This window comes from Zootoca vivipara, chromosome 9, assembly GCF_965207765.1.
Source record: "Zootoca vivipara chromosome 9, rZooViv2.hap1.1, whole genome shotgun sequence".
In the NCBI taxonomy this organism is placed as follows: domain Eukaryota; kingdom Metazoa; phylum Chordata; class Lepidosauria; order Squamata; family Lacertidae; genus Zootoca; species Zootoca vivipara.
This window is the reverse complement of record NC_142592.1, coordinates 30,423,505-30,439,392: the sequence shown is the minus strand read 5'-3', so window position 1 is coordinate 30,439,392 and position 15,888 is coordinate 30,423,505. Positions and strand designations below refer to the sequence as shown.

The 15,888-nt window shown below is 40.5% G+C and overlaps 1 protein-coding gene across 1 annotated transcript in view; it reads right to left on the bottom strand.

Moving 5' to 3' along the window:
- ZDHHC17 (zDHHC palmitoyltransferase 17) overlaps nt 1-15,888 on the bottom strand; it is a 48,244-nt gene that overhangs the window by 10,050 nt on the left and 22,306 nt on the right. Inside the window, exons 8-11 of the mRNA XM_035126738.3 lie at nt 7,283-7,408; nt 6,785-6,927; nt 5,127-5,227; nt 2,352-2,476 (exon numbers count right to left, since the gene is read on the bottom strand). Of these exons, the coding sequence (XP_034982629.3) occupies nt 2,352-2,476; nt 5,127-5,227; nt 6,785-6,927; nt 7,283-7,408 (495 nt within the window). The remainder of the gene's footprint in view (nt 1-2,351; nt 2,477-5,126; nt 5,228-6,784; nt 6,928-7,282; nt 7,409-15,888) is intronic.

Below are 15,888 nucleotides of genomic sequence, written 5' to 3'. Positions count from 1 at the left end.
ACAATTTGTTAGCCTTCAAGGTGCCAGGAGATTCTTGGCTGTTTTTACTGGAAAGCTACCCCACTGGAAATCCCAACTTCTATTAACACACTCCGTGTTTAGTTTAACACCATCTCAAGCTTGGGCAAAAATATCTTCATGCCATTTTATTCACCTCAAAGAAATTCAGAACCATCTGAGCCTACATACTGAGCCTTCTAGACTTGTCAGCCGCCTTCGACATGGTTGATTATGAGCTTTTAGACCACCGCCTTGCCGACGTGGGGATTCAGGGTACAGTCCAACAATGGCTGCATTCCTTTATCTCAGGTCAGGGACAGAGGGTGGCGCTATTGTCACTGCGGCACTCCTTGGTGTGTGGAGTCCCGCAAGCTGCAATCCTTTCCCCAATGCTTTTTAATATCTTCATGCGCCCCCTTGCCCAGACTGTCCGGAGTTTTGGGCTGGGTTGTCATCAATATGCTGATGACACCCAGATTTATCTGTTGATGGATGGCCGTCCTGCCTCGGCCCCGGACACATTGACCAAGTGCTTGGAAGCTGTGGCTGGATGGCTACGTGGGAGTCAGCTGAAGCTAAATCCTTCGAAGACAGAGGTCCTCTGGCTGGATCGGGATGACATGGGGCGGGGGGGGGGGCAACTTCCATCTTTCGCTGGGGCCCAATTAGTGTCAGCCCCTTCTGTCAAGAGCTTGGGTGTAACCTTGGATGCCTCCCTTTCCATGGAGGCACAGGTTGCAACCACAGCCAAGGTGGCATTTTTCCATCTTCGCCGCATTAAGCAGTTGGTCCCCTACCTCTCTCAACCTGATCTGGCCACAGTGATCCATGCGATGGTCACCTCTAGGCTTGATTATTGTAACTCGCTCTACGCGGGGCTGAACCTTGAAACTGACCCAGAAACTCCAGCGGGTGCAGAATGCTGCGGCGAGGCTCCTTACGGGGTCCCGGCCGCGGGATCACATTCATCCAGTGCTTTACCAACTGCACTGGTTCAATGTGCTGGTTTTGACCTTTAAAGCCTTATGCAGCTTAGGACCCTCGTACCTACGGGACCGCCTCTCCCGGTATGACCCATAGAGGACATTAAGGTCCACAAATAATAACATATTGCAGATCCCGAGTCACAAGGTGGCTAGGCTGGCCTCGACCAGGACCAGGGCCTTCTCAGTACTGGCCCCGACCTGGTGGAACGCTCTGTCCCAGGAGACTAGGGCCCTGCGGGATTTGTCATCTTTTCGTAGGGCCTGCAAGACAGAGCTGTTCCGTCTGGCCTTCGGACTGACGCAGTCTGACCCCACGGTTACCCTCCCCTAAGGTTTTATTTCATAATGGTTTTATCTTATTCGTAGATTTTTAATTTTAAAATTGAATTTTAACATTGTATTAATCTGTGTTTTAACTGAATTGTTTCTTTTATATTTGTGTTGATATTATTTGTTGTTAGCCGCCCTGAGCCCGGTCTTGACTGGGAAGGGCAGGGTATAAATAAAAAATATTATTATTATTATTATTATTATTATTATTATTATTATTATTATTACTATTACATACACACATGTGTAATTGGTTCTGCTCCACTTGCCTCGAAGATACAAGGCGATTCTATCCAGCACCAAGATCAGTAGTTTTTGGCTGCTTCTCAAGATTGCACCAGCATTAGGGCTGTTGAGCTGCTCCAGTAACAGGCATACCCTTTCCAACCTCAAAAATGTATCCCCTTGCATTCAGTTTGAAGCCGTTACCACCCTATGTTCTGCTGTGACATGAAGAGGATAGCTGGTATACATTAAAATCTCCCAATACACAGGACATTATATCAGGAAAGAGAGTCTACAGCCTAGTCTTCTTCTGGACATGCTGGTTTCCTTTCAAGGATGACCTCTTCACCTTCATTTTTGACTGGTCCAAAAACAATTACACATGTGATGAGTAATTTGTCTGGGCTTAACTTTCAAGGTGCCACAACTCTTTCCCAAATTATTTCTTGGAAGATGCAGACTTGAGAGACTGTGTGTGTATGTGTGTGCGTGCGTGTGTGTGTGAAAGAGAGAATGTTTTAAACAATGTTTTAAACAAACACCAGAAATATCTGACTGACCTCAAGCATTTACTCTGCTTAGACTAGAATTACCTCTGATGATCTTAAATGGAAGAACTTGGTGAAACAGAGACAGAAGCAATTTTCAGCAACTCTCTGTCTCCTCCAGCCCCCTGTGCCCCTCTGTGGGAGGCTGGGCGGGGGACACTTTCCTGTAATTGCTTTGATTAGAAAACACTTTGAGTGCGTACATAGAAAATCTAAACAACATCTTCAACCATTAACAAGAATGGACTGTTTTGCTTTTTACCTTTTTCTTTTGTTCTTCTGTGGCTTTAATTATTCCTGGGTCTGATTTCCAAGATTTTCCAAAATTGTAGAAAAGTGCAACACTATTAGCAAGAAATGGAAGGTGGATGAACACAAAATTTAGATGTATTAAATGTTAAGGAATTTAAATATATTTTCTTTCCTGTTAAAAATAATTATTATCTGAAAATAAGAATAGAATTCTGCAATACACTTTTCTGTTGCTAATGCACTTCACAGGGAATATACTAGATGCATGTCAAGACATCTAATAATCCTTTTTTGTCATTATATGCTGTTCAAGTGTATCATCTTCTCTTAATTTGTTTGACAGCTCCAAAATTAACAGTGCAACATTATACATGTTCTCTCAAAAGTCTTTCTGAATTCAGTTGAGCTTATTTCCTAGTCAATGTGTTTAGGATTGCAGCTTTTATATCTCTTTAAATCATTTTCTGACATAAAACATTCAAATGGTCAATCATTTTTTAATATATTTTTTAATGTTTATGCCTATTAGTGGCCTGAAATTCCAGCTAAATCACAAAAAACTCTTTATAATAAAAGAGATTATACAGGGAATGATGAATACAACAATAATCGCCTTGGGGGGGGGATGGATTACATTCATGTTAAAGATTCCTCCTCTTCTTCCCCCTTAATAATTTACTGAAAAAAGGAACATGTACTTTATCTGGAAATGAAAATGTTGGAATAAATTGCAGCCCCTTGGATTTTTTCCCCAGTATGTATTTGAATTCCAGCTGCTTTACAATTTGAAGTTCAATTTCCAAAACGTTTGGAAACCAAAGTGTGGCTTCTGATTCACTGCAGGAAGCTCCTACAAGCCAATTGGAAGCCACGGAAGTCCAGTCAGACGTTCGGCTTCCAAAAATAGTTCGCAAACAGGAAGAGTCACTTCCGGGTTTGCGGCATTCAGGAGCCAAAACGTTTGAGAACTAAGCTGTTTGAAAACCAAGGTACGACTGCATGTTTTAACAAGTACCAGCATTCATTTCAACATGTCTAGACCACGAAAAAGAAGCTAGCAGAGAAAACTGTATTATGTTCTACTACGAAAAAGCTAGATGTCCTTAATTGTCTGTCTGGCATTAAACCTCTGACAGAGAGATGCTTTCAAAACTGGACAGTATGTTCCTGTGACTAAGAAGCAAGAGGTAGGTCCAAGCCAAAGGAAGAGATTAGATGGTTCCCCCCTACCCTTGTACGGTCACATTTGCTTGCTTTTAGTGCTCTACACAATGTGGTAACATAACTACCTCTGTGGTTGGGCCTCTGACCTTATGTAAGTGGGGAAAGTTAAGAACACTTGCTACATGAAATGCAGACATCTTGAAAAGCACTTGCTTTAACAGGAATAGAGGACAACATATCCTTTTTCCTAATAATGGTAAGTATGTAAGAGTACTGAGGGGGATCACATGGTATCATCCAACACAAATTTCTCTCTTTTATAGGTTGTCTTTCCTGGTGTTGTAGACTATTATTGAAGCTAACCAGATTCCCTCTTATGTAAGGTTTATAAAACAGTATCAAAGCTTGTTTCGATGCAAGGTTAGAAGGCAATCCTAGACAGCACAGAAATAACTAAACAGACCTCAAGAGTCCCAAGTGGAATGCAGTGAGTAAATCCAAAATATTACTTTTCATCATAATTCTAGTGACAAGTTAAAGGTCAATTCTAGACATTTAAATTAACCAATCTGGATGCCCTTTTATTTCTGATCAAAACATATTCCAGAAGCATATTTATAAAAGGCCGCCACAGAGACATTTAGTCAGATATCACATTATTCTTCCTACAAAGAAGGCACTGTTCTCTGATGCAATTGGTTTCATCCAACTGTAAGACGTATGAGAGTAAATTCATACCCTGACCACAATTTTTCTACTTCATTCTATAAAACAGAGCACGTCATATATATTTTTCTAACAAGTTGCAGACAAGCTGACTGACAGCAGAACTTGAATGGCTAGAAGAACTAATAATAGAGGCTGGCAACATTAATCAGTTAAAGTAAACTGACATGTAGGATTTAGAGGGGACTGTTTTGGCAGCACCCACATTGCAAATGTAGTATCACTCTGCTATAATGTCATTAAATGTTCATAAATATTAACTTCAGAAGGAGCCAGTAATCAGGATATGACAATCAGCACAGCTACTGAGAAAGCAAAGTCAGCATGAGCAAGAAGGAAACACTTATGTAGAGCCAAAGAAAATGAAGAGATTGAAAGCAAGGGGGTAGAAGACTAGGACTAAATATTGCTAGGTTTAAGGACTTGTTCAAAAACATCTCATTTTAACTTATTTTGCTACAAATCAATAAAACCTGTGAGCTTGTGTTTTGAGTAATTTAACTAATGGGTATACACAACCATGTATGCACAACCATGTTGTCTGGGGATAATGGGAATCGAACAACAGATTCCCTATCCCGGCCTGTAATTAAGTCTGTCCCCTTCAATCTGTATGTCCTACTATCTGCTTTTACTTGTTCCATCTGGCCCCTTTTACTTACTGTCATGCTTCACTCCCTCTCGTGTTCACTTGTCTCCTGCTTCAGCTTCACTGAAGTCCCTTAACCCTTTTCCATGACCTGTCTGAACCATAAAACTTCCACATCCTCTTGTTAAAACTTCCATTTCTTAATTTCTTAAAATTCTAGCCTCTTAATTTTCTTGAATGTGAGCACTGGAATATAACTCACTAAAATGAAAAAAATTCAAATGCTGAGCACAATATAAAGGATATCGTTCCAAAACCAGAAAAACCATGTCACATACATCCAGAATTTGGTTGCTAGGTAGATTCCAAGAGGCAGTGCACTATGCATTGAGTGATCAAAGAATGATCTGTGAAACAAAGAACATAATAGGTTATTACATATTCAAATATGGGTGTGCTAGCTCATTCACAAACTGGTAAATATAGCCAGATTTTTTAAAAACAAAGAAACAAAGAAACAAACGCTAGAGCTTTAAATAACCTGTCCATTTGCTACAAAAGGTCTTAATAATCTAAATTACTCAACAACCAGCAAGCACTTTTTTAGACCTCAAAATGTTGCAAGAGTTCATAATTACAAGGTTCAGAACATGAATCTGTTCAGTTTGTAATGTTCAAATGAAGAAGATTTTACATATGCACGATCAGAGTTCAGGAGTTGTTAACCACTACACTAAATTATTAATTTAAATTATGTGACCGCCTGAACAGACTGACTTTTTTGGGTTTGTAATTTTTGCTTTTTAGGTCAATTTTCCCAATTGTTACTTGCATACATATTACATATGCTGTCCCCTAACCAGATCTAAAACCGTTTCATACTCCTGCTTGTATGTGTTTTGTCAAAGGAGATTTGGAAATAAAGTTTTCTTCTAAAGCCACATTTTGACAGCAGTTAAAAATAAGGCTGAACAGCACACTCGGCAAAACTCAAAATGATAGTTATTTTAACAGACTTTGAAGCAAAAGCCAAACCCAGAACATGAGCTATAGTAATATAATCTCTTATACTTACACAAGAGATTCCAGTGTTTAAAATATTTATCTGACATGTGCCATATTACACTGACAATAAATAAATTTAAGATACTCAACCATGCAAACTTTCTTTGTTTAATAATGTTCTTACTATGAATGCATTTCTCTTTGCCATTAAAATTAGAGCCATTAAAATTAAGAGTTATATACTGTACAGGCTATCATTGTGTTGCATAGGGTTTCTGTCCCGAACCCCCGTGCTTGTCAGTGGAGCCCGTGTAAGCCCACCCCGCCCCTTTTGTGATGTTTCTGGGCTACTTCCAGGTTCGGAGCCATGTACATATGCGCGATCAAGTGTCATTCGAACGTGCCTACCTGGGCATTGCCTGTAATAATTCTTGTCTTTTTTATCCACCCACTGAATACTAAGATCCCCTTTAAAAAATCCCAAAATATCCTCCTCAAAGAAGTCTGCTTATTACAGACCATTACATTATGGAAATAGAAGAGTAGGGTATTTTTATTTCTATAGAAAATAAGCTAATCATTTTATAGAGGGATTTCAATATTTGGTTTGTGAAAGTGGAAACAGACACATTGGGCAGACAGACACATTTTCATACAACACATCTACAGTAGTTGATTATTCATAATGTGACTGATGTGGTATTTAAGGTTCTTTTTGCTCAGAACTAAAATATGAATGCCACTTCAATCTAGCACAGTAGGTCTCCTATAAACCAACTGGAAGGCAGGATGGAAGGGCATCAAAACACAATTTTCCTTACTTATCCTGAACAATAATTTAATGGAAGAGTGAATTAGGTAAAAGATTTCCTCCGAAGAAAGGGGCTTTTATACATCTGTCAGTATTTTATGTAAAACCAAACTATCTACTCCAACATATTCCCTAGTTAAATACTTACTTGGAAAGAAATTGAACCATAGCCCAAACACCACCATACATTAGTCCTTTAATGAGCCAAGAATCAATATCAAGGTCGGCTATAAACCCAACCAGCCAAATAACTAGGAAAGGTGTTCCCAGCATCACCTTCTGACGAAATTCCTACATAAAAAGACAAACAACAATTAATTAACCTGGATATTTATGAACTTTATAAAAGTTAGTGCTTTGTTTTAACACTCAGATACTTCATAGCAAGTTTAATATGTACAAAGAGGGGTTTATCCTGCAAGACTAGGAAGGATCCTAGATTCAGAAAAATGCAAGATGCCTAGGATTGGTCAATCACTCCTCGCTGCAGTGAGAAAATGGCAAATTTGGGGGTGGGAGAGATGTATAAGTCCAAGACTCCCAATACCTCCTGGTACAAACTGTAGTGGGGTGTCAACTAAGCAGGGTCAGAAATTATTTTTAAAAGAACACATTACATGAGTCATCACTTAAAGATTCTTCTCACCTTATCAGCCCTCAGCTTTCTGAGAAATGATGGATTGTCATATCCCTTTGCCTGCCTTGCCTCCTGTAGATGATTTATCATCCAAACATTTTTTCTTTGCTTTGCTAAATCAAGTGGTGATTCACCCTGTTAAGAGTATGAAAGATTAACAATTTTAAAAAGGGAAAAAAGCACAATTTCACTTTTAGAAATAGTAACTTAAGCATTTAAAACTACTTAAGAGTTTTAAAACATGTAATACTACTATGTTGTTGTTCTTATAAAGCATTATTTTGGTTGCTAATTTATTTTATGCTATGGAGAGTTACTTTCTTCCAATATTTTCTCAGTTTAATCAGTTTCATAAAATGAAATAAAACCATTGCTATTTCTGTGTATTGAAACAATGAGTTTACTCATTATCCTTAGGGTGCATATGTAATAATTACCGTAATGGGAGTTTAAAAGTTGCTTAGCTTTCTAGTTTGGAACAAGAGGTTCTCCCTCAAACATTAACAAGCAGCAATATCCATTCATGGAATTTCACAAACAGTGAACAATGCTTATTGCTTAGTTATCAATGCCATGTACATTCAGTTGATGCAGATGTTCAATCTGTACCTCTTGGGGACTGCATGTGTAGGTGTGTATTAGATTGTTGTTCTGATGCACTTACATGCAGTGAAAAATCAAAATTATACTTACCCTACTCCTATAAGATTTTCACATTTTGGATTTAATACTTTGGTGGGTAGAGTTCTACACACCTACCGGTAGGTTCTATCAGCATGTTCTATATATCTTTCACTGTGTACAGATTACACATTTGTAGGATTCTATGTATGTAAGCCTTAACCAGGTGGTTGTTGGAAGCCTTTGATGGGGACCCAGAGCTAATCAGGATTACTCAAATGCGAAGAGAGTGTTCTTCTTGAGTTCAGGCATGCTCTCTGGCTTGCCCAAACTCAGCACTAAACAGGTGGTCCTGCTTACTGATGGCCCCATCATTTTAGCATTGTTCCAGGTTTAATGAGGGTGGGAGATGCTTCAGAGAGAATGTTGGCAAACCACTCTCTGAGTGCCCCCTCCCTGTTACACGTCCTAGAACACTGTTAAAAGCAGGGTGGGATGTACTTCAGAGAATGATTTGCTAAGCATTCTCTGAAGCTCCTCTTGCCCTCCTTTAATCACTGATCCAGCAAGGGATTCTGACAGGTAGGTGAGGCAGTCCACCTGTATGCAGACGGAACATCTGCATGTGTGGATCTGGCACACACATTAAAAGCACCTGAAAACAGGTAGGTTTTTCCACAAGTACTCTAAACAACCACCACTAAACGTCTAAAAAATGAAATAAATGAATGTATTGATTGCGGATACCTGGTTGGCAGTTTGCACTATTCACCGAGCATTCAGAAGTACCTTTACGAGCCAAGCAATGACTAATTTTTATAATCTCTTCCCCAATTCAGAAGGTTGAACGAAATGTCCTATAACAGGTACCTATCTACAGGTATTTTAGGCAAATGTGATTCTCCATTCTTCCTCTCTCCCCCCCCCCAAGTGCATGCACTGCTGAAAATTTGTGGTCGCTTCCCTGAGCAGGCCCCACCCACTTTGCATAAAAATAACAATGTCAAAGGACAAAGATATGTGAAGTTATGACTCCAATTGCATGAGTTCAGAGCAAGGTAGTTCCTTTAGATCACTCTATTGTAGAAATCCTCCCCATCTAAAAATCAAAAGAAAACCCCAAACTGAAAATTGCCTCACAATATATGGGGTTGTACCCTAAATCTATCACAGTGATTTCTTACAGAACAGTACTGCTGATTTACACCTCAAGAAAGAAAGAAAATGTTGTGACTGTTCTTGTAGTATAGAGGAGGCAAAAAACAACCAACTGAAGGTACCTCCAGCTCCTGTTTTGCACTCCTCCACTCTTCTACTGAAGATAACTCCCCTCCTAAACAAAGCATTCATGGAGGCTTGAAAAATGGCTGAATCCTCCATCGTTCGGCCCCCGCCTAAAAAAAAACGAGACAGGTACCAGAAACTGAAAAATCACCCAAGAAAAGGCAATTAGCCTTTGAAACAAGAGTACAAATGCCAAGGAGTACACGTTTGAATACCAGCATCAGTAGAGACTAGACACCTAATCAGAGTTAGGCATTTAATTTCTATTGATAGGATTTGTGCACCAAAACCTTACGGGTGACTTGGAAATTTAGCCCAATGATCATCACTGGGGAATTCAAAACAAGCAAAAACCAGGCAACAATATTTATTGGTCTCCAAGGGGAGAGTTTCCTTCTACTTGAACAGTGCATTGAAAAAGCTTAGGCCACAAAGATATCAATTTACCGAACAGGACTTTCCTTAGCAGAAGCAAAAGAAATGAGCCCAAAAGCAGCTAATGCCCTGCTAGTCAGTACATCCACTCATTTCCTACATTTGCACAGCTTTGGAAACAATTATCAATGATACAGGGAGAGTTTTAAAAGAGGCCCCGTGAAACTTGTGTACTCTGTATCCACGGGGCCTCTTTTAAAGGACGCACCCTGTAGGTAGATAGATAGATAGATAGATAGATGATAGATACTGTAGACAGATAGATAGATATAGATGATAGAGAGACCATACAAATCAACTAACCAAATTTGAGGCTTCTCTCAATAATATGAAGCCATGGATGGGGAACCCTCCAGAGCAGATGTGGGGAGAGGGGCAGGGAATGGAGGACTGCTGAAAATTCCCTCCCTCCCAGTTCTGCTGACAGAAGCCTTATTGTCAGCTGTGTGACTGGATACAATAGGTGACTCTTAAAAGTAGAATTACAGGTTCCTTTTAGAGGGATAACTACCGGTAGAGTTGCAAAACCAAAGTTAAAAGTAGACATGTTTGCTTTTCTTTCAAATATATTGCAGGAAAAGCACTATATATTAATTATGAACATGCACTGTGTTCTATATCATAGCAAATGAGATCTGAATCACCAAAAACCTTCCTAACATAAGCTTCTAGTGTATATTTGTATTTTTACCTAGCAAGTTCTTTAAAGCCACTCCTGTAGCACATTCACTATTAGTATGCATACTTTCCTATTATTTTTCCTGCTCACACCCCATAATCACAATATCCAAGGTAAAAGGAAATAAAATTATATCCAAACTTGGGCCTTAAATTAGATCACACCAAGATACCTCTCATAATAGTTTTAAAAAAAAGAGGTAGCATGCTTTTGCTCACTTTAGTGCCCTGATGTCTAACAAAGGCGCAATACTGCACAATGCTGCCTGTTCAAAAAGAAATTTATGTTACTGAAGTCATGATGTACTTGCTATCCAATCAAAAAGGCAGGCTTTTCTTTTTCTTTTTAAGTGTTAAGTTTAAAAGTGTCTCAGAGGAGATGTTCCAGTAAAAACAAAGAATTCTGTAACGTAAGGTCATAATTTATTCTAAGACTTATCACGCCTTTCAAGGATCAAGCGGGGGGGGGGGGGGAAGACCCTTAAAAGGCTAAAGAATGACAGCAACTTTATCCCTTCAATTTCAGATGAGTGTCAGAAGGCACAGCCAGAAATAAAGCAACGGTTTACAAAAAAACACGTTATTACTCCCCTCAAAGGGTATACCACAGTTCATGGGGTATTGTTGCAGTGCTTAAGATTCTACAGGCTTCCTCTTGTAACAAACAACCAGCAACATGTTTGTATCTGTTACAATTTAGAGAGGGGAAAAGAGAGAGAAAATACTTAAACCCACCCTGACGCCCTGGGACAGCAGAAAGCCGAGATGATACTCATGAAAAAACTGAGATAACCTACAGGGAAGAAGCTTGCCAAACTACCCTACTACTCACTTGACTATTTCATTACATACTTCTATTATACACTGGCCAAGGTACCCAGCCATATGCCTAGAAACTCTATGCTAAAACTAAAAACAGCTACCGGTATTTGATTTCAACCCAATCAAATTGAAATGACATTCCTGACAGCTTAAAAGGCAAATTCAGGCAGAGAGAACATCCAACTTTTCACTCATTTCTCACTGCAGCCTGGGGAAGTTTACTTTTCTCTGTCAAATTCCTCTGATAACCACATGTAGTGTGAAACACACACAAGAAACCTAACAGTCAATTTTAAGAAGTTTATTAAGGATGGTGGTAAGAGAACAAAGGGGAAAGGAAGAATGGTGCTTTTATGAAATAAGGAAAACCTTTTAGAAAAACAGGCTAAGTCAATGATCTGTATACTCACAAAGCTAGGGCCTTCATCATAAATAATGCAGTATCTTGGGTGGTCAGAGGGGAGGGTGATGAATGACAAGATGTTGGTAACATTCCAGTCTTTAGGGTTCTCAACCCAAGTAAGATTTGATTGACAGGTGGCTTTAAACAGCCAATCAGATAAGTGCCACAGAGCCAAGAAAGGTGTTACCACCTTTGGGAAGTTGGGAGATGGGGCTGATACAACCTTAATGACTGCCAGATTTAGCCAACTTCCCTGCTAGATAGCAGGCTTTCCTCAGTTTGTGTGTTTGGACTTGGTGTGGAGCTACATGGTATGTCTACCTCTGTGGCAGCACTGGCAGAGGTGTATGGCAGCAGCACTGGTCATACTGAGTTCCCCCACCACCAAACTCAAAACACATCTCCACTGCAGCAACAGTGATGAGTTGCGTCACACCAGAGTCTGGCAGCACAACTACCACTCTTATTGTTAAGCAGGAGGCAAGGCTGTGCCACTGGATAATACTGGCAAGGTCAGCTTGTAAGGTGTGGAACTTGAGCAGGGTATCCCAGAGGAGATGTCAGGTGCAGTGTATATCTCACCTGTCACCTGGGAGCAGCCAGACTGCCTCAGTGGGACAGATGGGAAGCATGAATCACTCCCAACAACCAGCTTGATCAGTCACCTCCTACCCCTGAACTGTGCTGCTTGGTCGTTTTAAGAACAACAGCTTAAGAATTAATGACTGGCTTTGATTTCCTTCCCTCTTCCTTCCCCTTTTCCTTGTGCACCATATTTTTGTAGATTGCAAGCCTGTAGCCTTGTTTTAATTGATTTCATGTATGCCACTCTAGAAGCCTTTTCAGCTGAAAAGTGAGCTACAAACCCTCTTAATAATGATGATGACCTTCAGTATCCTTTCCTCAAGAGATGCAGCATGGCAGTGGTGGGTGCTGGGGAGGAAAAGGAACAGCAACCAGCAATTCTCTCTCCTATACTACCACCACTCACCCTGTGAAAAGCCACCAGCCCATCACACTGAGCACAAGAGATGGCATTACTTTGAGCTGGCAGTGGACCCAAACTATGCCATCTGCCTGCACTGCAGGAAGCAGCTGAGTAGGAGGAAGGTTCCAAGGCATTGCATCACCAGCAACTTTATAATGTACTTGCACAGGCAGCACCAGTCCTCTTGATTAGGGAAGAGGCAGAGCCCAACAAGTCAATCAGGAAGGGCAAGAAGTGCACATGGCAGAGTTACTCTCAAGCTGCCCCCCCAAACACCCAAAAAAGCAGAAGCTCAGGCAGTAACAATGCAGGATACGCAGTAGGGAAGTATGGATCCACCAGATGAATGCTTCCAATTCCCATGCCAACCTATTACTCAAATCACTTTTCTTGCTGCTTTGGGTGCCCATAAACAAAACCACTAGGAGAAAACGGAATCCTTCAGCTGCCCCACCCTTCAAAAATCAACTTTAAAGGCAGCTAGTACAAAAACCTTCTTGTCTACAATTTGGCAGGTTCTAAACCTAGTGGGGTTCATACCTCCCCTTTTCATAACAATTGCTGACAAAACACTAGGGGGAACAGAGGGAATCTTTTTCTTTTAGCCATCTCCCCAAAAGCTACCCTTTGCAGGAAGAGTCATCCCCTCAGAAAGGAACAAATTTTATCTGATTCTGTTTTAAAAAAATAACACTGAAGATTATCTATAAATACAATTTAAAGGAGCACACTAAATCTCCTAGACCTATTTGCCTGTATTTGCCGGCTTTATCCACTCTGAATAGGCTACAACACCTGCAAATTTTACATCCAGTTCTGTCAAAAGGGGGGAAAGAAAGGTACCATCATTTTTTAAATTTTCCTTCAACAGTGAAGTGGGTTCAGCCTCAGACCCTGCTCTGAATCAGGCAGACTCTAGAAGCACACACTCAAGTTGGTGTAACATCCTGAGAACACTTTCCCAGCCTGGAGAAAATAGGGAGCTATGGTTAGTTAGAGGTTTCCTGATTTGTTTGCTCACACCATAAAGGGAGATTTGAAGTAAAAAGCTCATTCAGACCTGAGATACAATCAAAGATGATGGTCAATGTGTCACTTCAACTGAATTACTCTTTTTGAAGACACAATGTCCTGAGAAGTCAAAAGCAGTTCACAACACATAGTTCGCAACAGCTAACAGTTCAAGGAGTCACCTTTTTTCATATTCCATAAATCCAATTCTGCATTAATATACATCAGTGTTTTATTGAGAGTAGGACCAGTATACTTTTTAGATATCCTAAAAATGTAAATCAGCAACTAGCTCTGCAGGCACTCAGCCAAGGGAAGGCAATGATGAATTCCATTGCCTTCTTTGCTTCTCTTCCCAGCCTTCTTTATACAGCCCAGAGGGAAAAGAGAGGAAAAAGGCCACTTTCAAACTTTTGCAACCTCCTTTCTCCTTCCCTCACCATGGGCCATTTGAGGTAACATAGGATGAGTCATTGTGCAAGAGTTCTAAAGATGGGATAGGGAAGAAGAAATGAGTAAAGGTGTGTATTCTTTACTCTTGCAACACTTGCTTTGCAATTTCAAGGAGCACAAAGCAAACTACTACAACAGGTCACCCCAGGAGCATGAATTTTGCTGGCTGCAACTAGTACTTGCCTGTACCCTACAGGTAGGCCTGCTATATGTCTGGAAAATTCCCAACATACCAGGAAATTGGACGCCTAAAATGGCGTCCTGGGGGATTTTTTTGAATTTTAAGAGATGTCTGAAATTTCCTGTACTTATGGAAACCCGGTTTTTTATTTCTGTTTTCTTCCCACCCCACCCCCCAAGTAGTGGAAGGAATGTCCCCTCTTATGTGGGAGACCCAAAGCACACTCGTCCCCCCAGCCTCCTCACACGCAGCAACCCCAGCTGAGGAGGAGGAGGGGAGCGTGGAGGACTGTGGAAAGAGGGCAAGAGCAGCCCTGAGCACCCACCAACCGCCGGGATAGGAAAATAAAGATGACTCAGTTATCCTGCCCCCACTTTCCTCCTCCCTCAAGAGCTGCTGTGTTACCTTCTCAAAGCTGCCATGGCTGCTGCCTTGAGGAAGACAATCACTCCCCTTTCCAGGAGGCAAGGAGTCTGTCTAAAAGGAGAAAGGACACCTGTGGCTACTCTGCTCTGGAGCAGGTCCAAAGGAACTTATCTCATCAGTCCCACCCTCCTAAAGCAGGGGGGAGGGCGGAACTCTCAACAAAGAATCTCCCTTTATTTCCCTGCTAGAAGAAGAAGAATCAGCTCTTGGAGATGCTGGGGGGGGGTTGGTTTTTTTGTTTTGGGGTGGAGGCCGTGCCACTGCCCCCTTCCCCCTAGTTTTTTTTCTTTGGGAGTGTCAGGAATTTTACTTTTTGAAATATGGCAAGCTTACCTGCTGTCCTAGATGCATTTGGATTACAATAGCTATGTATTCTTAATAGGTGGCAATATTTTGTATCAACCCATCAATATTTTTACCAACAGGCAGTGTAGCAGAACCAATGTGTACTGTCCATCGTGCACAGATTAGGGTGTAGAGACAACACAGATATATGTTTACTCTACCCTGGGTCTATTAAGGATAAGGAAAAGAGAAAAACAACAGGTAAAAGGAACAAAACAGCATGGGCCGGCAAAAAATGGCAGAATACCTACGATTTTGCACAATACTTGCAAACAAAGAGATAGAGAGAGCTTTTAATCCTCAATATAGAGTCAACAAAAGGCACAAAGACCCATAATTTCTTCTACAGTACTGTACTGACTAGAAGGGAGGGATTATTTATCTTCCTGGTGCAATCAAGTGTAAGTGGCCTGCCTTTGCCTTCCAAGAGGTACCTGCTTCAAATTTTTGAGAAGTGTTACCAGTAGCCTGCAGCATTTTACTAATATTATGAATAGGAGTTTTCAGTTCAAACATCTCAAAGTCTAAATCAAATATTCTCCCTGCAACTCTTATCTGCCAAGATGGAGAAAGCTTCCTGAGTTTTCTCTATAACGTATTAATATGGTACTTTATTTATGTATGTGGTTACATGTTCTTATATGTTGTTTCTTTTTAATGGTATTCCATTGCTTCATAAGAAAAAAGTATGTCTGCAGAAAGGTACCATGGCATACTGCTGCTTGCCATTAGCTGAAGAGAAAACACAAATGTTCCAGACTAGAGGAGCTGTATTTAGGGAGATCTAGGAGTGAATGAAAGCATATTGACAGTAGAAAATTTTAAGTGAAAATTGCTTTGTAGGAAAGCAATGTTATAAACACTGGGTTGTATCCAACTGGATTTAGGTTAGTCATTAATTTACCGGTAACTTGGTTTATTCTGAGAATAACCAATGTTGGATACAACTGGGGTGGCAGGAAGCTAAG